This window comes from Choloepus didactylus, chromosome 4 (assembly GCF_015220235.1).
Source record: "Choloepus didactylus isolate mChoDid1 chromosome 4, mChoDid1.pri, whole genome shotgun sequence".
NCBI lineage: Eukaryota > Metazoa > Chordata > Mammalia > Pilosa > Megalonychidae > Choloepus > Choloepus didactylus.
Genome location: NC_051310.1, coordinates 2463011 through 2485800, shown reverse-complemented (window position 1 = coordinate 2485800; position 22790 = coordinate 2463011). Strand labels below are relative to the sequence as shown.

The 22790-nt window shown below is 64.7% G+C and overlaps 1 protein-coding gene across 3 annotated transcripts; it reads left to right on the top strand.

The window, feature by feature from the left end:
- The first annotated feature begins 6181 nt into the window (after positions 1–6181).
- On the top strand, positions 6182–21303 carry ADSS1 (adenylosuccinate synthase 1). Of its 3 annotated transcripts, none has more exons than XM_037835232.1 (13): positions 6182–6376; positions 11473–11575; positions 13024–13086; positions 13678–13728; positions 13992–14058; positions 14762–14869; positions 14990–15071; positions 15232–15358; positions 15734–15888; positions 16600–16724; positions 19264–19361; positions 20277–20426; positions 20970–21303. In XM_037835232.1, exons 1-13 carry the CDS (start codon positions 6185–6187, stop codon positions 21020–21022), a joined length of 1374 nt encoding a protein of 457 aa, XP_037691160.1. In that variant the 5' UTR covers positions 6182–6184; the 3' UTR covers positions 21023–21303. The 3 variants fall into 3 exon arrangements, 2 of the variants coding, with proteins under 2 accessions (XP_037691160.1, XP_037691161.1); XM_037835233.1 differs by having other exon boundaries at positions 6357–6376; positions 14009–14058; XR_005216581.1 differs by lacking the exons at positions 20277–20426; positions 20970–21303 and adding an exon at positions 16894–17123.
- Positions 21304–22790: the final 1487 nt, after the last annotated feature.

The following is a 22790-nucleotide window of genomic DNA, read 5'->3' as shown; positions in this document are numbered from 1 at the left end:
ATCCCTGGCCCAGCCTGGGTTGTGTTCAGAGGCTGTGGGGGTGGGCAGAGGATGTGCCATAGTGGGTGTGAATGTCGGGGGCAGTGCTGGGCCCCGTGTCCTCCACCTTATGTCAGCTGTGATGGTGCTGATGGATGGGCAGGGGAACCGTGGGTGGGTGGGTAGCTGGACAGATGACAGGTAGATAGTGGACAGATGGGTGGGTGAGTGGGTGGATGGATGGATGGGCAGGTGGACAGTGGGTGGGTGGGTAGATGGACAGATGGGTGGGCAGGTGGATGGATGGATGGGTGGGCAGGTGGGTGGCTGGGTGGCGTTTGCCACCGCGGTGGAGGTGGGGCACAGGAGGAGCAGCTATGGGGAAAGCAACTTCGAGTCCGATACTCCGAGGAAGATGGGCCTCTCCTGTGGTCTCCCCGGCCCCCTCCTGTGTCTGCCCCACTGAGGACGAGACCCATCAGTTCCCCTTGCCCCTTCCTCCCCTGTGCCCGGGGGCATGGTGGGTGCTCAGCAGGTGTTTATCGAGTCAGAAGCGGGCAGTGGGCTGTAGCCTTGTCATTGCCGTCAGCCCAGGAGGTCACACCAGGTGGTGGCAGGGCTGAGAACGACCAGACAGCAGCAAGTGCAGATCGCTTTAGATGCTTCCAGGCAAGGGAAAGGAGAGTATCAGGGAGCCCCAGAGGGAGCGAGGTCCCCACGGGTGGAGCAGAGGGGGCCAGGGGAGACCCTGCCTTAGGCAGGACAGCACCACTAGGGCCCCCCACCCAGACCCCAGCCAAGCCATCTCGCCCAAGGCCCCTCAAATTGGCCACCCTCCCCGAACTGCAGAACTGGCTTGTCCACTGCCCCTCGCCCATCAGCTCTGGGTCGGCGAGTTTCTCCCCCATGTCCCTGACCACAGACAGGAGCCCCTGCCCTAGGGCTGGGCACATGGCCTTGGGGGGCCACCACAAGCTTGACAGCCACCTGAAGCCCCTATCAAGTCCCTGCTTAGATGGTCTCGCTTTCCATCAACCCGTCAGGTTTGCTTTTTGTGACTTCATTCGTTCACTTCTCCTTCCTGAAGAAGGCCCAGGGGCTGTTCCTGGAGCCCTGAAGGTGGCAAGGCAGGCCACCTCCGCCCCCTCCGCCCACCCGGGCACGAGTTACAGGCCGTAAATTCCACCCATTCTTACCTGTGTGGCCCCTGAGACTCAGAGCCCGAGTTCTGCAGCTCTGAAAGGCGGATTTAACACAGCAACTAAAGCAGCTAAAGAAGCTGAAAAAGAGACCAGACTTAGAGATATGAACAAAGCTGAGCGGGGTGGGACTAAGGTAAATGGGAACACAGGGGAAAGGATAATAATGTCTGTATTTTAAAGCCACCTCCTGTGTGAGACCAGAGGAAGAGATGTTTATTTTGTACAAAATTTAAATTGTCTGTAGCACACAATCTGACTTAACTTGTCTGACCAGTTCATTTAAACAACCTAAACACATGGAGCCTGGAATAGGAAATGAGCTCCTATAGTTCTGTACAGCTTAATATAATACCCTGGTACATTCCAGAATATGTTGGGCAGGTTAAGAAAAAAGAAAAGAAAAGTATTTGTGAGGTCCCTTGAGGGATGGGAGAAAAAATATGGAACTATAAAACTCCCCCACCTGGGAAATTCCTGATACTCTCAAGCATTAGAGACTCCTAATTTAATAAGCTAAGCCCTCACTCCTGAGGCTCTTACGAAACATATAAGTAAAGGGAAGCTAAGCCTCCCTATAATTATGTCTAAGAGTCACTTCCAGAGAAATTTTTGTTGCTCAGATGTGGCCTCTCTCTAAGCCTCCTTGGCAGGTGAGCTCACTGCCCTCCCCCCTAAGTGGGACCTGACTCCCAGGGGTGTAAATCTCCCTGGCAATGTGGGACATGACTCCTGGGGATGAGCCTGGCCCCGGCATCGTGGGATTGAGAAAGACTTCCTGACCAAAAAGGGAAAGAGAAATGAAACAAAATTAAGTTCCAGTGGCTGAGAGATTTCAAACGGAGTCAAGAGATCACTCTGGAGGTTACTTTTATGCAAGCTTCAGCTAAATACTGCAAATTGCCACGATATGCCAAGCCCCAACCAACAGTAGTCTTGAAAACCCTAAAGAAAACCCAGGGCTCTCTCTAAGACTCTCTAAGTTTTAGTTATTGTTTATTTTTTTTTCAGAAACTTAAGACCTCCAGATTGTTCCTATGCCAGATAAGCCCTGAAACCTGGAGGTACCAGTTTCTCCAAGTCTGTCAGCAAGTTTCATTTCTCTACCCCATAATGTCGACACCCCTTTTCAACTTGAAGAAGTTAGAATGGTCATTGACCAGAAATCCCTGAAGACTGAGAACGATCAAATGAGAGGGAGGAGTTGTAACAGAGAAGATAGGATTTAACAAATGATTATGGCTCCTGAATCATTACATAGATATGTCTTTTTAGTCTCTAAGATATTGAAATAGCTAGAAGGGAACAACTGAAATTGTTGGACTGTAATCCATACTGTATTTTGAAATTTCCTCTAACTATTTGTGAAACTGTGCTTTGAAAATTTATCACTTTTCTGCATAAATGTTGTATTTCACAATTTAAAAAATATTTAAAAAGAATTCACCCATCCTAAGTGTGTGAAGATGTTTTTTATTTCAAATTTATCACGGTTGTGCAACCTCACCTTGATCCAGTCTGGGAATATTTCCATCACCCCTAAAATACTTCCCATGTGTAGTCACTCCCTGCTCCGACCCCCAGCCTGGCACCTGCCAGTGGACTTCTGTCTCTGGATTGGATCTGCCTTTTTGGGACATCTGGAATAAATGGAGTCACATGCCAGATGGTCTTCTGGCTCCTTCTCTCGGCCTGATGTCCTCCAGGTCCATCCACGACAGCCAGCTTCCAAGCCTCGTTCCTTTTTAGGGTGTGGACAGACCACGGTTTCTCCCCTCAGTGCCCAATGGGCACCGCCTGGCTTCCAGGTCCGGCTGTCATGAATGAGCTGCTGTGTGGAGGGACCTTCCACTCTCAGGTGGGCTCCAGGGGTGTGCCAGTTTGAAGCTGTTACAGACCCCAGGAGAGCCATGATTATTTGATCCGATATTTTGGGGTGGGGCCTCTTGATTGAATATTCCCAAGGAGATGTGATACCACCCATTCAGGGTGGGTTTTAATTAGACTCCTGGAGTCCTTTAAGAGAGCTCACAGAGAGAAGGAGCTCAGAGAAGCTGAGACATTTTGGAGAGAAGTTAAGGTAAGTAATCCAGAGTTAGCCCTCAGGAGGAGCTAAGAGCCAACACAGACCCAGACACTTGGCGATTCTGGAAGATGCAGACAGAAGAACATTTGGAGAAGCTAAGCCAAGAGATGAAGCCCAGAGTTTGCCCTGAAGAAGCTAAGAGAGGACCCCCAGATGCTTATAGAAACATGCCCTGGGAGAACAAGCAAGGATGCACAGGAGCTGAGAGAGAGAAGCTAAGAGAGACAGAAGCCCAGAGACATTTTGGGGAAAGCCATTTTGAAACCAGAACCCAGGAGCCAAGGACCAGCAGACGCCAGCCACACGCCTTCCCAGATGACAGGGGTGTTCCAGACACCATCAGCCTTTCTTCAGTGAAGATATCCTCTTGCTGATGCCTTAGTTTGGACACTTTTATGGCCTTAGGACTGTAAATTTGTAGCCTAATAAACCCCCTTTATAAAAGCCAATCCATTTCTGGTATTTTGCCTCACACTAACTTGAGCAAACCGAACAGTGTGGAAGAGCTGGGCTACAGGTTTAACATTTTAAGAAAACCCCAAACCAACCCCCCACAGTGACTGCACCGTTTGACATACCCACCAGTGCTATGGTTATAAAGTTGAATAGCTCAAAGCCCTTCCCCAACCTGGCCCGCACAAACCCGCAAGTTAAACGGGGCTGAGGATATTGGAGGAGCCCCCTGCCCTGGGTCCTGGGGCGCTGGCAGGCAGGACCCTCCCCCCATCCTCAGGTGGGTCCCCCGAGACCCTGGGGGTGGGGGTGTGCAGTGTGATGAGGGCTCCTAGGGCCTCGTTTTCCTGACTGGGTGGGTTATAACCAGGATCAAAAACTGAAACGGAACAGGAGCTCCCGGGGGCCTCGCACGGGGGGGGCGGGCACTGTTTCGAGGGACCGGCTTAGGGCTTGGGGTGGGAGCAGGGGACAGCATCGTGGCACGTGTGTGCTTCGGTGTTCTGGGTCCCGGGCTGCATCACACAGCAGGTGCCGGGGAGGTGTGGCCCAGGAGTGTGAAGCCAGACCAGGGCCTGTCGGACCCACGTGGCCCTGTCGCATCAGCAGGCCCGTGGCAGCCGGGATGAGCCCCACCCTGGGGACAGACCCGGCCAGCGGTGCGAGGGCCGGGATCTAATTTGGGACAGACCAGGTGACCGGCGGACCCAGCTGTTGGCCTGGACAAGGCTGTTTTTAGAAAAGCTCCTGACACCCCCTGCAGGCCGCGGGCTATTTATAGTCCGGGGCTTGGGGAGCCGATGCCCCAGGCCAGCATCTGTCCCATGGGGTGGGGCAGCCCCCAGGTGGGAGGGAGAGTGTCCCCTGGCCCCCCTCACCCCCACTGGCCTGGCATCTCCCCAGGGAGGGCTCGGAGCCAGGGACCCCTCTCGGTGCCTGGGAGGCCCCCTCCTCCGATGGGGCCCCTGGGGGGCATCCCAGACCCTCAACTTCTCCTGTCTGAGAAAAACAAACAAAACCAAGCATCCTCCTCCTCCTTGGTGGCTCGGCCCAATGCCACCTCTTCCGGGCCGGCTCAGCCAGCGGCAGTCCCCGGGGCCCCTCCCACCCCTCAGTCCCCGCCCCCTCCCCGTCGCCAGCTCTGGACTTGCTGGACCCTCGTGGCGTTCACAGCTGCGGTCCCTGCGAGGACCCACCCCCCACCCCCACCACCTGCTCGCACCTTCCCGGGGCTGCTGACCCTGCACCCCCCTTTCAGCCCACTCAGTCACCCCCGAGGCTTCCCAGCCCCCAAAGGCCCACGACGTGCGTTTCCACATAGAGCCCGTCTCTCTCCTGGGGACGTCGTAACCTACAACGTGACGTGGTTGGAAACGCACTGTTATGTCTCCAAGTCACCAAAGAGGGGCTGGGGCACCGGGAGCCTGAGTAACCCACCCAGGTCGGAGCCAGGGGGCAGCCGGTGGGCTCCAGTCACACAGACACCTCCGGGGACTCGGGGACCCCAGGGCTGGGAACAGCGCTCACCGCAGGGTGGGGGCAGGGCCAGGGACCCTGGGGGGAGGGGGAGACAGTGGGGAAGGGGCCAGGGTGCAGCTCTTTGCTGGGTGTTGGGATCCGACTCCCCAGGTGTGACCTTTGCCAAATCGGTCAAAGTTGGCTCCCCCACTTCCTGCCCAGCGTCGGGGCTCCCTGGGCTCCTGGGCTCTGGGCCTGGGGTCCCTGGACCCTGTGCAGGGGTCAGGCACTGGCTCCAGGCGCTCTGCACCCACAGCCCAGGGTACGGACCAGGGGCCCTCCTGGGAACCTGGGGTGAGGGCCTGATAGACGTGGCTCACCCCAGGACCCCACCTGCCTGCCCATGGATACCAGAGCCCTGCACCCCCCCAACCTCCCTGCCCTGGGGCGCCAGTCCGTCTGCAGGCTGAGGCAGGAAGGAGACCCCAGCCCTGAGGAGAGCCGATGGCCTTTCCCCAGCCTCCTGCACTGGGGGCGGGTCCTGGGTGGCCCCTGCCGGTGGGGACGGGGTGGGTGCGGGTGGGGGTGCGGGTGAGCACACGCTGTCCTCGGCCACCAGGGGACGCGCCCGCATCCGTCCCGGGACTCGGTGGGGTTGGGGGGCTTCACCGCGCCGCAGGTGCGCCCCGAATGCACCGACCCGCCAGGTCGCAAACCGCAACTCCCGAGGTGGAGGCGATGCGCCCCGCAGGTTCTGGTCCCCGAGACCCTGGGCCCGGCGGAGGTGGGGTCGGGGCGCGCACGGCAGCCCCCACCAGGCCCGCGGAGCCTCCCCAGGGGCGCCCCGTCGCGGCCGCGCGCCACCGGGGCCCGGGCGGTCCGGCGAGGTCACCCAGGCGCGTCACGGCGCCCGCCCGGACCCGCCCCCGGCCCGCCCCCCGCCCCGGCCCGGCTCCATTTAATGGCCCGGGCGCCGGGGCCCGCGCAGCAGCAGCGGCGACAGCCCGGCATGTCGGGGACGCGGGCCTCCAACGAGCGGCCCCCGGGCGCCGGCGGCGTCAAGCGCGGGCGGCAGCAGCAGGAGGCGGCGGCCTCGGGCTCGCGGGTGACCGTGGTGCTGGGCGCGCAGTGGGGGGACGAGGGCAAGGGCAAAGTGGTGGACCTGCTGGCCGCGGACGCCGACATCATCAGCCGCTGCCAGGTGCGCCCGCGGGGCCCCCACCCCACCCGAGAGCCCCTCCCCAGCGTCCAGGCGCCCCCATCCTCCCAGCCTGGAGCCTGCCCTGACCCCGACGGACCGCTGGGTTCCTTCCCTCCCGGGGACACCCTCCGGAGCGGGCGCCCACACCTGCTCGCACCCACACCCTCCCTCCACCCGTCACCCCCCCTGGGTTCCAGAGAGAGGCCCTCTCCCCTCCCCCCCCACAGCTCCTCCCCCACCCCTCCCCAGGGACCCCTCCAGGGCAGGGGGCCAGGGGCCGAGCTATAAATACAAATCGCTGAGCTGGGGACACCCGATCCCCGGGGGTGGGGCATGCTGGGAGATGGGACTCCCGGCCCTCGGCTCACATGGGGGACGCCCGCGCAGGGTGGGATGAGGGCCGCGGGGACCACCCCCCAGCCTGCGCCAGTCGCTGTGGCCTGCCCGGGCCTGGGGCATCTGCCCAGTGGAGGGGGCTGAGCACCCCAGGGCCCGGGGAGACGGGTGATGTGGTGGAATCAGCTGAGGGGAGGGGGCGGCCCCGGCAAAGGAGGAGCGGGGGCAGGGGACAGGGCAGGGGGCCCCAGGCTGGGCCAGGGGCAGGGAGGTGCTGAGGGGTCCCCACTAACGGCAGCTGCTCAGGTGTGGGGAGAGGGAGGGTCCCCAGTTTCTGGCCAGGGACCCAGTGGCTCGAGATGGCAACAAGGAGAGGGAGCAAGTCCTCGTCCCCTGAGGGCACGGGCGGGTCCGCTGCTAGCTTGTGCTGTCCTCGGTGCCCGGGCTGCTCCAATGGGCACCAGGCACCCCGGGGCCACTGCCGAGGGTCTCTGTGGTCCACAGCCCCAGCCAGGACCATGCCAAGCCATGCCACCTGTGGGTGACACAGATCAGGGCATTGAGGGATCAGCTTTGGGGTTCAGGTGTCGGTGCTGCCATGCCTGGGGGCTGTTGCCCAAAGTGGGTACTAGTGGCCGCCCAAGCTCCTCTCCAGGGCCTGGGGCCTGGTCCCTGAGCCCCTGGGGGAGGGCTGGGGGCTCGGAGCCACCCCCCAGGAGGGGAACTGGCCAAACATGCTTGGCTCAGGGAAGCCTCAGAGGTGTCGGGCCATGCCTGCCCTCTGTGGATTCCTGGAAAGTTCTTCCTGGCATCGGGAGTCGGTGCTCCCTGCCCTCACCCAGGCCTGTGGGGCCCATCCCTCTCCCCCGGGAGGCCCCTGCCTGCACCGGAGGTGGCCCTCGGGCTCCCTGCCATCCCCACACCGGCGTCCTGCCGTGTGCTCAGTGAGATCCTGTCCCTCCAGGGTGCCCCGCGCCCCTCTTTCCAGCCCCGCCAGCGGGTCAGCCTCGCACCCTCGCTCTCTCCCCCTCTGCCCAGCGTGGGGATGGCTCTGGACCTGGTCACCAGTCCCTCAGCTCACCCGCCTGCTTCTGCTGCTCGGCCAGAGGGTCAGCTCTGCTCCCTGTGCCCCACGGACCAGCCAAGGGCAGAGCCAGGCCGGCCCCCATCGCCCAACTCAGGGCCCACTGGCACCCTCTCTCCCAGCCCTCCACACTGCCCGAAGGAGCCCGGGCTCTCCGCACAGCTGCCTGTCCACCCCACTGCCGTACCAAGCGTGCTCTTCCTCAAGCCCCTACACAAGCCGGCAAGGCAGGGACGGTTCTTGCCCCACTCCTTTACAAATGGGGAAACTGAGGCCCCTGCCCCCACCCTGCCCCCGTCACTCACCGACGTGCCTCTCGGGACCATCCATGGCCCCCAGGCCCTGGCCAGGAGCTCAGCCAGGCAGGGGAGAGGCCTCCCAGCCCCGAGCTGCTCCTGGCCGGGGAGAGGCGCCCACAGCTGCCCTGGCCCCCCACTCTGTGCCCTTGGAGTGAGCTGAGCTGGGGGGCTGGGAGCGGTGGGCTCGCTACTAGGGTGAGAGGAAATTGGGGCTCCCAGGCGGGTGCAGAGGCCCCCGGCCTGGCTGAGGGGCAGCAGAGCTGGGGACCCGGAGCCACACTGCATGGAGAAAGTGGGGGGGGCGGGGCCTCCTCAGGAAAAAGGGGGTCCCTCCAGGTCATCCTGGTGGGGTGGGGGTCAGAGAAGGAGTCACACGGGGCATGAGGGGGGCTGGCAGGGCAGAGGGTCAACGGGGCAAGGGGGCAGGCGGCCGGAGGATGAGGCTGGGACGGCTGCGGGCCGCGGGGCAGGCACAGGGAGGAGGTGTCCTGACTGGGTGGGAGCTCAGGGAGCCGGGGAGGGCGGGGGAGGGGAGGGCGGGGTGGGGGAGGGGAGGGCGGGGGAGGGCAGAGGAGGGGAGGGCGGGGGAGGGGAGGGAAAGGGAGGGTGGGGGAGGATGGAGGTGAGGACGGGGGAGGGGAGGGTGGGGGAGGGCGGGTGGGGGCAGCAGCCATGTGTCGGGCCCTCTGGCTGCAGGAGGCAAGCGGAGAGGGTACAGGGTGTCTGAGGTGCAGGGCCCTGGCCACCATACACGCTGTCTCTGGGGACAGGCTGCCCATGTCCCTCCAGGGCCCGCACCCGACCCCCAAGGAGGTCCAGGCTGCCTCAGGCCCTTCCATCCGTTCCTTGCCCTGAGGAGGGGCTGGGCTGCCCAGACTCCCCCGGGGGCAGGGACGAGGCAGTGGAGTGGGCCCGTGGGCCTCTAGACTGTCCTTGGCCTCTGTGTTTGGGAGGGAGGGGACCAGGGAGGGCAGCAGGGGTGCCCTCGGGGACTGGGCCGGGGACCGCAGGGGTGGGTGGGCTTGGGGCTCCCGCCGAGGAGGCCGGGCAGGGCCAGCTGAGGGCTGGCGCTGGGAGGGGAGGACGAGTGGGTGCTGACCGTGGCCCCGAGGCGGCAGGAGGGGGCGGGTGACCTGCAGCTCTTGGCGAGCCCCAGGGTGCCCCGCAGTGGGGTCCTGCGGTCGGATGACTGGTGCAGCAGGTCTCTGGGGGAGAGCTGAGGAGAGAGACCCCCAGGCCGAGGGAGTGTGCTGCCTTGTTTCAGGGGTGACTGCAGCTCACCATGTACCCCCCCACCAAGTGCCCATCTCTCTGATCCCCTGGGGGCAGGACCTGGAGCCAGCATCCCGAAGGAGGGTGGGGGCTGCCCCCAGGCCCTGTGAGACGGAGGCAGAGCCGTTCCTGGTCCCCCGACCCTCGGACCCTCACTGGGGCCTGTGCCCCAGGCTGCCCTCGGCCCAGCCTGCAGGAGGTTTTCCAAACCCGGCTGCGGGCCCAGAGCAGGGGTGCTGGGAGCGGCCGCCCACGCCCCTCTCCCGCCACGGGGGGCTGGCTTCTACTGACCGCCTTGGGGGCCCCCAGACCTCTCCCGGCTCTCCCCTTGCCCGTGCAGATGGGTTCTGACCCGATCACCTGCCCCCATGCTCGGGAAGACCCTGTTGGGTGGGGTCTCCTGGGCCACAGCAGAGTAGCAGAGGCGGGGCAGAGGGCAGGACCTCAAGGCTCCTGTGTGCCCACTGGGGTGCCCTGTGGCCGAGCCCCCAGACACTGGACCTGGGGTTGGATGACACCCGCTGGCCCCCGACGGCCTGGCCTGTCCCTAGGAGCCGTGTTTACTCCAAACAAAGGCAGGAGGTGTCCTTGGGCCAGGTGACCCTGTGCACGCAGCTCGGTGAGAGCAGGATGCACGAGGCTGCAGTGTCCCTACGGGCGTCCACGCTCATGGAGGGGCTTGGCCGGTACGAGGGAGACGGGGAGCACGCGTGAGGCCCAGGGAGCAGCCAGGTGGCGGCGGGCGCTGCATTGGCCGATGCGTGAAGCGGGGTCCGGGCCCTGGCCCCACGCTGCCCCCGCCCTCTGGCCGGCCGTCCCCGGGTACCCGGCCTGCTCTATTTTGGTGCCGGAGCGGGTGGCGCGGTCCTGTCTAGACACGGGGCAGGGGCCAGAGGCAGCGCCGGTGGGAGGAGCCTCCCGGGTGGGGGCGCGGGAGAGATGAGAAGTGGGGGGTGGGGTGAGGGCAGGAAGCCCGGGCTGGGGCCAGACCCCAGGGGCGGGCCGGGGCGGGGAGGCACCGGCACCAGGATGTGGGCCCCCGCGCCGCCCCTGCCCACAGCCTTTGCCCTTCCTGGGGCCGGAACCCAGCTTTGCCCGCCCTTCCCGAGGGTTCTCCAGAGGCACCCCCGCTGCGGGGACAGTGGGGACCACAGGCCAGTCCCGGGCCCTGCAGGAGCTTTGCTCCTCCTGGGGCAGCCAGGACCCTCGGCACACAGACATGTGGGGCGCAGGACCCCTGCCTGCCCGGGGCCCCCCTCGGCATGCAGACACGTGGGGTGTGGGCCCCCTGCCTGCCCGGGGCCCCCCTCGGCACACAGACACATGGGGTATGGGTCCCCCTGTTGCACTCCCGTCCCTGTCGTCGAAGTGTCTTCACCCTGAGCCCTTCCAGGTGCTCCCGTCCCCCCACCTGCTGACCTGCACCTGCAATGTAAGAGCAGGAAGGGCCCCAGATGGGGGATGGGGGCACCCCCATGGCCCCGTCAAGCCGGCCTCTGCTTGTGGCTGTCAGGCTGCCCCCCGGAGCCATGTCAGAGCAGGGGAGCTTCCGTGGCCGTCCCGCCTCGTGGGGGCTGCCCCCCTACTCCATCCCAGTTTCTCCCAGGACACGAGGCTGAGGCTCCAAGACCCCCTGAGGCCCTGGAGTTGGGCCCAGGCGTGGACCAGCAGGACGGGGCTGGGCCCTGCAACTCCTGGCCGCGCCCTCCTGTCCCGAGCAGCTCTGAGTGGACCCAGTGTCCCCCCACCCCACCCCCAGTGGCCTTCAGCCCACGGTCAGCGCAGGTTCTAGAAGGAGGGTGGCCTGCTGCCCAGACGGCCCCAGAACACAGCTGGCCTGGGAGTCGCTTCCCTGCTGGCCAGCCTGTGGCCCCACCTGTCCCCCACCTGTCCCGGGGCCGTGTGGGGAGCCGCGGTGCTGGGCAGTGAGGGCCCGAGCTTGGGTTTCCGGAAGGGTCGGGCCCCCACGACTGCATCCCCCAGGCCCTGTGGGTGGGTGGGCCCTGGGTGGCTCCGCAGATCACTGCGCCCCGTTCGAGGCCCGAGCGCCCACCCAGGGCTCCCCGAGGGGAGGCCCCACCGCGTCAGCCGCGTCTCTGCTGTAGGGCGGCAACAACGCCGGCCACACGGTGGTGGTGGACGGCCAGGAGTACGACTTCCACCTGCTGCCCAGCGGCATCATCAACACCAAGGCCATGTCCTTCATAGGTGAGTGCCGGGGCCGGGGGTAGCCGAGGGGCCACGGCCCCACCAGAGCCGGGCCAGGCCGGAGCGCACAGCAAGGCCTGCTGGGAGCCCGGCGCCTGTGCGGGTATGCAGCTGTGTGTACACAAGTGTGCACGTGTGAGCGGTGGGGATGTGTGTAAATGAGTGTGTGGATGTGCATGGAGTGTATCGTGCACACACTGAGTGCATCATGGGAGTGGGCGTGCACGTTGGTGTGGGTGAGTGTTGTGTGTGTACAAGGGAGCGTGTGTACACGCAGCCGTGCACGCATATCTGTGCCTGTGAGTGTGCACGTGTGCGTGCACCTGTGTGCCTGCGTGGACACACGAGCGAGCAAGCATGCATATGCGTGGGTGTGAGTTCTGTGTGCGTGTGACAGGCTGGTCAGCGTGGCGGTGGAGCCCTCATGGAGAGGACTGTGCTTCCCCACCCCCTGCTCCCCGTCAGCCTCGCGCAGGGCGTCTTCCTGCTCCCCTGACTCGGGTCCTCCCCGGCCTTGGTCAGGAGGCGCTGCCCCCCCGTCCCCGGCTCAGCTCTTGGCCCCAGACCCCCTTGCTCAGGGAAGCTTCTCCCGGGCCCCCAGGCCAGGCCAGGCCCCCGGGACGCACGCTCAGAACTCCCAGAACGTTTCCTTCCGGCTCTTTCCACAATTGCGGAAAAGCCTCGCTGGTGTTCCTCGCCACCCTCTCCCGCTGCTCGGCCGGCTCCTGCCCGGTACCGGCGGAGGGCGCAGGCCTGGCTGGCTGAGAGGGCGCCCTGGGGAGCCGCACACGGCCAGGGCCAGCAGAGCGGGGGCCAGCGCCAGCCGAGAGCCTTCCCCGGCCCTCCCAGCGGCGGGGCGACTCCATGTTTCACCAGCGAGGCAGGCCGCCAGCCCACCTGCGCCCCTGAGCCCCTGCCCCTGGCCTCGGGGCTGGTGGCTGGCAAGGCGGGCAGGGGCACCGGTGGGCAGGGGTACGGGCGGGCGGCTCCGGCCTCTGCTGCAGGCAGCCTCTCGGCCTCCCGGCTCGTTCTGCCGGACCCGGGCCCTGCTTGGCAGGAAACCAGGCCGAGGGGGCACTGCTGGCCTGGGTGGGCGCCCGCCTGGTCTCAGAGGGCCTGGGGGACAGAGCCCAGGCCCGGCAGGTCACCAGGGAACATCTGCGGAGGGTCGGCACAGCGTCCCCAAAAGGCTCGCTCGGCCAGAGGCGGAACATTCTAGCACTCGCCTGGCTGCCCCTTGGCTTGCACAACCTCCCCCAGCCCTGCTGTGGCTATTTCAGGGCACCGTGGCATTTGGGTGACCTTTGGCGCCTGGTGTGGCTTGCGTAGGGTCTGAGTCACCCCCCCTGTAACGAGGCCCCATCTCCTTCGGCCCTCCCTGCGAACTCCCGAGCCTGCATCCCCCGTGTCCCGGCGCCGGCCCAGGCTCTCGTGCTCCTGTGTTGCAGGCAATGGTGTGGTCATCCACTTGCCCGGCCTGTTCGAAGAAGCAGAGAAGAACGAGAAGAAAGGTGGGCCCAGAGGGGGGCCCGGCCCGGCACCCCTGAGCTGATGCCTCCCGGAGCTGCTGCTCCCTGCAGGAAGGCCACACGCCGGCCGTGGCCACTGCACATCACGGGGGGCACTGGCCGGGACACCGAGCCCAGGGTGCCTGGACACTGCCTCTCGGAAGGGGCCCAGGGTCTCCTATTCACAGAACTCCCCAGGGGACCCCAATGCTCGGACCATGTCTCCGGGAAGGTCCTGGCCGGGGCACTCGGGGGCAGGGAGGGGGCCCCTGCCGGGCACTCGGGGGCAGGTAGCAAGCGCGTCTGAGGCCCTCGCAGGGGCCTGGGGACTCAGAGCCCGGGGTTGCAGGGGACAGGGTGCCACAGGGCAGGCACTGTGGGGGTGGGTCCATGGCTCACTGGGAGCCGGGGGTCCCTTCGGTTCTCTGCTGTGGCCTGGGCGGGAGTTGGGAGGAGGGGTGGCCGCGGGGCAGGGATGTCTGTGGGGGAGGGGCTGTCCACAGAGGGGGGAGTGTCCATGGGGGAAGGGTATCCTTGGGGGCGGTGTCCCCAGCCCCCTGCGCTGCCCCTCACCTGTTCCGCCGGTGCCCCCAGGTCTGCGGGACTGGGAGAAGAGGCTCATCATCTCTGACCGAGCCCACCTGGGTGAGTCTCCCCTGGGGGGCTGGGTGCAGACCCCTCCCTGCGCCGCGGAGCACATACGGTGGTTCCCAGTGGGACAGACACGGACCCTGGGGCCGGGTCACTCCCGAGCCAGGCGGAGGCAGAAATCAGGCCTCGGCTCCCGCCAGGTGCTGCCCATCGCCCTCCTGTCCCGTGTCAGCCACTCCTTGGGAGCCTTGGCAGCAGCTCGCCCCTAAACCTGTGCCTCCTCTCTCTTGCTCCCCGGACCCCCGCTTGCTGGACAGTGTTTGATTTCCACCAGGCGGTCGATGGCCTCCAGGAAGTACAGCGTCAAGCCCAGGAGGGGAAGACGTAAGGACCGCTGGGCCCCCCTGAGTGACATCCCAGTCACGCAAGCTGGTGAAGGGGCATCTGGTCCTGGGGCGGGGGCCATCCGAAGCCAGGTGGGAGGATGGCCCTGCAGGAAACCCTGCCCGGGCGCCCCTCTCGGGGTCCTCGGCTGCCTGAGCCCCGTGGCCCGTGTGTGTCCCTGTCCCTGGGCCCACACCAGCGTCCACCCCTGGACTCTGGGCCGGGCTGGCCATGCGCCAGTCACTTGGATGGGGTCAGAAGCACTGAAACCACGTGGCTGAGAAAGCTGGGGCTCCCCCCCCATGGCACCCCAACCTGCTCCCAGCCACACCTGCTGGTCATCCACTGGGCTCAGAAACATCAGATCCAGGAACCGTGGGTCTCAAGGTCGGGACGTGGCTCGATCTAAAGAGACAGACGCTGTCTCGTTGGGGCCACAGTGGGGGTACACATCAGGAATGGCCCCTCCCTGGTCCTGTGGGACCCCCTCCCTGGTCCTCAGGGCACCCCCTCCCCAGCCCTATGGCACCCCCTCCCCAGTCCCCAGGGCGGCCCTCCCCGGTCCTGTGGTACCCCCTCCCCGGTCCTGTGGTACCCCCTCCCCAGTCCTCAGGGCGGCTCTCCCCAGTCCCCAGGGCACCCCCTCCCCAGTCCCCAGGGCACCCCCTCCCCAGTCCTCAGGGCGGCCCTCCCCATCTTGCAGCATCGGCACCACCAAGAAGGGGATCGGGCCCACGTACTCCTCCAAGGCCGCCCGGACGGGCCTCCGCGTCTGCGACCTCCTGTCGGATTTTGACGAGTTTTCCACCAGGTGCCTCGAGCCTTCCCACCTAGGGAGAGCTGCAGCCAGTGAGGGGGGTGTTGGGGGGCCCAGCAGGGACGGGGTTCCGAGTGCGGGCCCTAAGGGGTCCCGACGGTGCTCCTTGTGCAGATTCAGGAATCTGGCTCGTCAGCACCAGTCCATGTTCCCTGCCCTGGAAGTCGACGTCGAGGGTCAGCTCAAGAGGCTCAAGGTAACGCGGGGGACGGAGGGCGAGGGGTGCGGGACGGGGGTGCGCAGGGGGCGGGGTGCGCGGGACGCGGGACGGGCTTTCAGAGCAGCCCTGCGTCTGAGAAGGCCCCGGAAGCAGCCCGCGGCCGCACGGCCCAGGCTCGCCTTCCTCGTTCCCGCAGGGCTTTGCCGAGCAGATCAGACCCATGGTCCGGGACGGCGTGTATTTCATGTACGAAGCACTCCATGGCCCCCCCAAAAAGATTCTCGTGGAAGGCGCCAACGCGGCCCTGCTTGACATCGACTTCGGTAAGCCTGTCCCTCGGCCGCGCGTCCTTCTGTCCCCAGCGGCCACGCAGCCTGGCGGAACCTCCCCTCCGCGCCTGCCAGGAGAGACGAGGTGGCCGCTGGGAGCCGGGGAGCAGGTTCCCAAGATCACAAGGCGACATGATAATCCCATAACACGTCCCAGTCCCCCAGCCTCAGAGGGAAAGAGAAAAGAGAAAGGCTGAGCGTCCCAGCTGGGCCCCACAGCCACCGGTCTGCCCCTCGCCTGAGCCTCCTATGTGAGCTGCTACGGCCCAGGACGTGGCGCCCCGGGCGGGCCACACCCCGGGCGGTCCCTCAGAGCGGCCCGGTGACCCCCACCCAGGGGCCCACGTGACAACCTGGTCTGTCTCGCAGGGACCTACCCGTTCGTGACGTCGTCCAACTGCACCGTGGGGGGCGTGTGCACGGGCCTGGGGATCCCCCCACAGAACATAGGGGAGGTGTACGGCGTGGCGAAGGCCTACAGCACCCGCGTGGGCATCGGGGCCTTCCCGACCGAGCAGATCAACGTGAGTGCCGGGCGACCCGTGGGGACGGCCACCATGGCAGGGGCAGCACAGCCGGGCACTCAGGCCCTCCTCCCGGGTCCATGGGGCGCAGCTGACGGTCCCACAGCGCAGGCCCCAGGAGGTCCCCAAGGGCCTGGGCCCCTTCCCTCTGCCCTTGTCCTTCGGGGCGGCCTCAGCAGCCCGGATCCCTGTGACGGCCGAGTGACAGTCAGGGCCCGAAGCAGGTCCCCCACCTGGTGAGGACCAGCCGGCCCCGGGAGCTCAGGCCACCACCCTCCCCTCCAGCCTCCCCTGTGACCTTGTCCCTGAGACGGAGAGAAGGTGCCGGGGCCAGGCGCGCTGTCTAGAAAAGCATCGAGGTGGGGGCAATGGATGCTGCAAAGAAACAAGCCCGCCCCTGCCCCTGCCCCCCCAAGCTAAGCTACAGGGCCAGGTCGGGGTGCCCTGGGCCCCCACCTCACTAGGATGGGAGCAGCCCTGGCCTGACTGGATACACACGTGCTGGGGACTCAGGCCCATGGGAGGACCCAGGCGGGGGGAGCCGGGCGTGTGGGGAGCCGGGTGTGGGGATAGCTGGGCGTGGGGGGACCCAGCCTTGAGGGGGGAGCCGGGCCTGTGGGGGAGCCGCCACGGGGGAGAAGCAGCTCGCGGGGTCCGAGCGAGGCTGGCCGGCCACTCCCTGCACCGACGCCTGCCCTGGGCTGCACGCAGGAGATCGGGGACCTGCTGCAGAGCCGCGGCCACGAGTGGGGGGTGACCACGGGCAGGAAGAGGCGCTGCGGCTGGCTGGACCTGGTCATCCTGAGATACGCCCACATGATCAACGGCTTCACCGCGTAAGCGCCCTCGGACCCACCGTCCCCGTGCCGCCACTGGGGCCGACCCCACGCTGCAGGGGGGCCAGCGGAGCCCGGGCGAGGGGCGGGGGCCACAGGGGAGGCGGCAGCACCCGCAGGGAGCCCCCACGCAGGGCTCTCAGCACCCTAACTGGACCCTTCTGCGCAGCGGGGTCCCCGGTCGGGCCCAGTCCCACGCCCAGCCCCCTGCCCGGTCTCCTGCGTGGCTGGGGAGGGCAGAGCACGCTGCCCCCGCCAAGCACCACCAGCCCTCGGGCAAGGCCCCTCACCATCCTGGGCGGACTCGGTGTCTGCGAGCTCACCTACTCGCTAACGTTTCTCTGTAACCCCGATCAACACGCGCGGCGCTTTGGCCATCGTGGCAGACATGCACAGAGGGTGAGACACCCGAGTGGCCGACGCGCGGGCTCCCGGCTGAGGGTGACGGGGTGACCTTCCGCCTGCCGTGGCGGCTCCGGGCTACAGGCTGTGTCCTCTCCGCGGGCGCCCCGGTGCCAGCCTTTCACCTTCAGGGCTGCCTGTGGGGGGCCTTGCTGGGGGGCTCGGCCCCAAGCGCAGGAAGGCGGGGGTGCCTCCAGAGCAGACAGGCGTGCGGGGGGCTCACTGCCTGCATCGGGGGGAGTTCAGGGTCGAGGAATCAGCGCCTGTTTATCAGTCTCCAGTCACCTGCACAGCCCCCACCCACCCCAATGCGATCTGTGCTGCAGCTGAAGTTCCCGCACTAAGGAGTCTCCAAGCTGCCCCGAGAGGCCCCGAGGCCAGCAGCAGTGCAGCTCATTTCTGGGGAGCTGAGCGGGGCCACCTCTGGCTGGCGGGACAAAGGGCCTGCAGGGAGCTGCCAAAGGTGGATTTAAGCGGGAAGGACAGCCACAGTGTCCTGAACAAAGGCCCACGTAGCCGAGGTGGCTGCTACAGCTGGTGGGAGCTTCCCCAGGACGCGTGCCGTGCCCAGGGCTGGCGGGACATCCTGGGACGTCACTGCCGCGAGCAGGAGACGAATCCACTGCAGAGGGCGGGTCATCGCGGTGGTCGTGAGAGCTGCTGCCGACTCCTGTCCAGCTTTTGGTCTTGTCAAGATCTCAGGAGCTGGGAGGGCCCGTCTGTGCTCACAGGTGGGGCAGGGGGCCATGGGGGAGACCCCGCCCAGCCCCATGCATGGCCCAGTGCCCACGAGGGCGCAGGGTGCAGCCGTTCCCAGCACGGAGTCCCCAGAGTGTGTCATGAGCAGGCGTGGGAGCCGGACAGGGCCGGCAGGCACCCCTGGGGCTGGGGCTGGGCCAGCTGGCCTTGTCAGTGAGGGACCCTCCTGGAGGGACTGACGGGCAGACGAGCTGGCAGGTGGTCTCGGGACTACCCAGGAGCAACCAAGGAGCAGCCTCTGTCATGCCACGTGCCCGATGGGCAGCATCTGCAGACAAGTACCCCTCAGGGAGGTCTCTGACACCCAGCTCTGCCTCATCCTATCGGCTCCATAGCCACCAACCGTCCCAGACAAGACGCCATCATCTCGTTCACCCTGGCCGCGGTGCCCTGGGCTGCCCCAACAATGTCCCCCAAGCCAGGTGGTTTAAAACCTGGGCCTCATGCTCTCCCCGTCGTCAGCACCCCCTCTCCCACCTGTGAGGACCCCTACCCCGGGATGTTCTCATTAAACCAAATCAACCCCACCTGCCCCCACCCCACTCCCAGACACGGCTGTGGTCATAGGTCCCCGGGCTCTCTCGGGGGGACACTGTTCAACCCGTGACAGCTCCGAAGGATGACAAGACCCCAGATGGGAACAGGCTCACTGTGATGCTCCTCCAGCCCCCCAAAATAGATCAACAGTGGAACCTGAGCTTGGGTTGGGGCCTGGCTCCCAGGTGAAAAGCCCCTCCAGGGGCCTCAGCAGGGGCCCATCTCCAGCAGCCCTCATCTCCCAGTGACCCCAGAGAGGGTGGCAGGGTCCGGCCCTGTGAGACTGAACAACCAATTGGCTAAGAATGTGGCCTTTGACCTCTGACTCCACCCCTGCGTGATGCTGACCTCAGGAGGCAGAAGGTCAGGCAGTGTCCCCAGCGCTGGGCCAGCAGGGGCTCAGGCAGGACAGGGCCAGCACCCCTTGGTGCCTCTGCTTCCAGAGGCCTTCCGGGATTGCCCACCGGGACAGAGGGCAGGGAAAAGGAGAAAGGGAGGGGAGCGGGCAGGTGGCCCGGCACAGGCCTGGAGCCGACGGAGGACTCGGGGACGGTGGCTGCATCGCGGTCATCAGGGAGATGACAAGCAGTTACACAGGGATGGGGACGGGTGTCGGGAATGAGCGAGACGTGCTCACAGCACCTGCAGGGGTTGGCAGGGGGGCACTTGGACTGCTGCCCGCTCACCTGCCTCTCGGCTGCATTTCCCCGGGACCCTCTCATCTTTCTTTTCTAGTCTCTGTAAATAACAGAAGAGAAATAAGGGGGCGAGGGTCAAAGCACAGAAACCCCCGTGGCTGGCCGCTTCGAGGGCTCTGACTGGTCTGTTGGTTTCCGGACAGGCTGGCACTAACCAAGCTGGACATCCTGGACACCCTGGACGAGATCAAAGTCGGCGTTTCGTACAAGCTGAACGGGAAGAGGATTCCGTACTTTCCAGGTGCGTGAAAGGAGAGCTGATCGGGCTCCTCGGCGAGGAAGGCAGACGGCGCACCCAGGCCCTGTGCTGGGCTGGGTTGTCGTGAAAACTCAGTGCCGTCCCCGGGCTCTCACCACAGTGGGGCTCCCGGAAGATGGGGCCCAGACGAGGCCTGGCCGGGGCTGTGGGGGCTGCAGGCTGCGTCCTGTGGCTTGGGAAGGGCCTGTAGGGAACAGCCTGGAAGGGCAAGCAGGAGCCAGCTCGGCACTGGCCCCGGGCCGGGCCTCGGCTACCCGGTGTAAAAGGCCCACCCCTGGGCCTCGGGATGCTGAGGCCTCAGCAGACGCCCAGCTGCTTTGGAAAACCTAAAGCTCCACACAAACGAGAACGACTGTTTCATCCAAGAAAACGCACTTTCCAGTCAGATTATGTAAGACCTAACTGGGTTTCTGTGACCACACGTCTCTTCTTTTAAAAGGCCCTGGGAGGGCACACGGCGGGCAGGGCCTGGGGCTGAGTGTGAGCCGCTGCAGGGGCCCGTCTGGGCCCAGCCTTGTCTGCCAATAAGTGGCAAAGGACGGGGACGCTGTGTGGGGCTGGGCCTGTGCCCTGGGGGAGCTGTGGGGACACCGGCCCTCACCGTGGGATTCTGGACCTGCTGAGATTTCCCACGCAGCCCTTGGTGCTCTTGGGCTGACGTCACTCGGGACGTTCCAGTGAGTGGTCCAGTGGACACACGTCCCAGGTGGACGCATCCTCCGTGCCCCCAGGAGGCCGGTGACTGAAGCCACTGCCGCCCGCTGGTCCCTTTAGCGCCTAGAAAACCCGACGGGGCCGGTCGCCTGTCCCCGGCCCCTGGGTGCCCGAGGGGTTTGCCGCTGCAGAGTCCCCGGAAGTGGGGGACACCCTTCACCGCCCCGCTGTGCCTCCCCGCAGCTAACCAGGAGACTCTGCAGAAGGTGGAGGTGGAGTACGAGGCGCTGCCCGGCTGGAAGGCCGACACCACGCGGGCCAGGACGTGGGAGGAGCTGCCGGCCCAGGCGCAGGGCTACGTGCGGTTCGTGGAGAACCACGTGGGCGTGGCAGGTGGGTGCCCGGCGCGGGAGGAGGGGGCGGGCGGGACGTCGGTCCCACCTGGGGGGGCGGGGCGTGCAGGTGAGTCCGGGGAAGCAGGGCCGGGCGGGGCCGGGTGAGGAGGGGGCGCCCGGCGCGCGCTGACCACGCCTCCCAGGGGCGCCCGGCGCGGCGGACGCCCCAGGCCACCTTCCCGCCGGTGGAATTGGGGAGCAGTTAGTTCTCGGGGTTCAGAATGATAGATGGTGCGTCCACCCCGGGGAAGGTGCATTTCCAGCACCCGGGTCCGCGCACCTGACGACCCTAGGGGACTGTCTCCGAGGGACTGCGGGGGAGGCGGGAAGGAGGCACCGCCTGACCCCCGCTGCCCGGGTTCGATCCCTCCCTCCCCAGACATGGGCCACCTCTATACTTCAGAATTTAAAAAAATATTTCCACCGGTGGAAAAACAGCCCTGCGTCCCAGATTAATTGCATGCAAAGACGGGGCATTAAAGAAAAGGTATACAGTGTCTCCGTGCTCCGGCACATGGCGACACGGTGACTGCCCTTCCAGTCAAGTGGGTCGGTGTCGGCAAGTCGCGGGAGTCCATGATCCAGCTGTTTTAGGCATCCCCGGCCCCCCGGAACCGGCCATCGTTACTGGACCATCGAAACCAAGACGGTAATAATAAACACGAAAACTGTTTTCTGTACTTTTATATTTCTCTTTAAGCCTTCAGCTGGACACATTTATTTCTACAGTGATTTCAAACATCCCAAAGCCAGCATTGTGACTTTTTTAAGAATTCTGCCATTTAAAATGAACCAGAATGCTCATAACAGAGACCTTTTATGGTCACTGTCACACGATGTTATGTCCAGTTGGAGCAATTAATAATAAATAGTTCCTGAACGATTGTGGTTGTCACATGGTTGTTGTGAGTTTGTGGATTCTAATCTCTAAGGCTCCACCATCTGCAAAATTCAGTTCCCTAGAGGTTCACACTTCGGCTTTCACGCAGCCAATGTGAGCAAGCCCAAGTGCACAGGGTGTATTTTTAAAAACTTAACACCCAAATGAGTTACTCCTTAGAGCTGTTCCCGGTAGAAACCGCCCTGCGGTGATCCGGAAACCCCCGTGCCCCCCGGGTGCAGGCGATGAGCTCCTTGTCCCTTCATCTGCATCTGTGTTGCTGTCCTCTCTGTGGATGTTATTCGATTGAATAAGTCTCTTCTTAGGTGGCCACACCGTGTTGAGCTCAACCGGACACTCAAGCCCTGCACAGCCTCTTTAATCAGCTTTTCAGAGTTTGGGATGTCAAAGAAAAAATTGTGCCAGATGATGTTCACTGGACAAGGATGACTTTCCTCAAGGGCTCCCACAGCAGGGGGCTGAGACTGGAACCCAGCTTTGTCCAGACAAGGAACGGCAGGGGTTTCAGGGCAGGCCGGGCCCCTGGGAAACCGCTGGGGGAAGCTTAGGGGCTTGATCACTGGTGGGGGGGAGGTAAGTGATTTATTGCTTTTCTCATCAGGCCATTTGGCTTGGAGCATCTTCTTTTGCTGTCCTTGGGCCGCCTGTAGTTTGTAAGGGCCGGGAGAGGGGAAGCAGGAGATGAGGGTGGTGAAGGGCTGGGGTGAGAGAGACGTCAGGGGCTGCAGTGCAGTCAAGCCAAGGGGAAGTGAAGGCCATCTTGGTCAGGGGTGAATTGAGAAAAAACCCACCCTTTCAGTTTCATTTCTGAGGAAAGGAACCCTCTCTAGAGACCCGGAACCTTCCAGGGTCAAATCCAGACTTGGCATGGGGGTGACCGTCGGGTTCTGATGGCTCAGCTGCCCTGGAAACCCCACCGGCTCGTGAGGCGTTCCGGAAGCTGCCGTCGGCCGGCTCGTGTGACAGGCTGTCGCGCAAGCGGGCTTGGTTCTGAACCTCCTGGGTCCGCGCGTGCCAGCTGGCTTTAGACGGGGCCGACACCGGTGTCCCACAGTTTGAAAGGCCGGACAGCAGGTTAGGACACGGCCTCGCTCCCCTGAGGCCACGAGCAGGGCTTCTGTCCTCGGGCCTCCCCTCGGGAGAGTGGGCAGAGCCTGTTCTTAGAGCTTCCCAAGAATCATTTCCTCCCATAATATAGCAAGAGGGGCAGCAGGCGAGACTCCCGGCGTGGGGAGCAGTGCTTGTGCAAACTCGCGCTCACACCGATGCACACCCCTAACAAGCTCGCCTCCCCGCACAGAGGCAGCTCCTCACGGGGTGACACCCGGAGCCTCTTTCCCGGCAACAGACATGCCGGCTTTTGACCATCACCCGTAGGAGGCATTAAAAAAAAAAGGGAATGATTTCATTCTGCGTGAAAAGCCACAAGCCTGGCTCTGCAAGTTTAACCTGCCTTTTAAA

Excerpts from the sequence above, each read along its gene's own strand:
- ADSS1 (XM_037835232.1), top strand. The coding sequence starts at position 6,185 with ATGTCGGGGACGCGGGCCTCCAACGAGCGGCCCCCGGGCGCCGGCGGC. Across the intron at positions 13,729-13,991 it reads CTCTGACCGAGCCCACCTGG|TGTTTGATTTCCACCAGGCG; the intron begins GTGAGTCTCCCC and ends CTTGCTGGACAG. Across the intron at positions 16,725-19,263 it reads ATGATCAACGGCTTCACCGC|GCTGGCACTAACCAAGCTGG; the intron begins GTAAGCGCCCTC and ends GTTTCCGGACAG.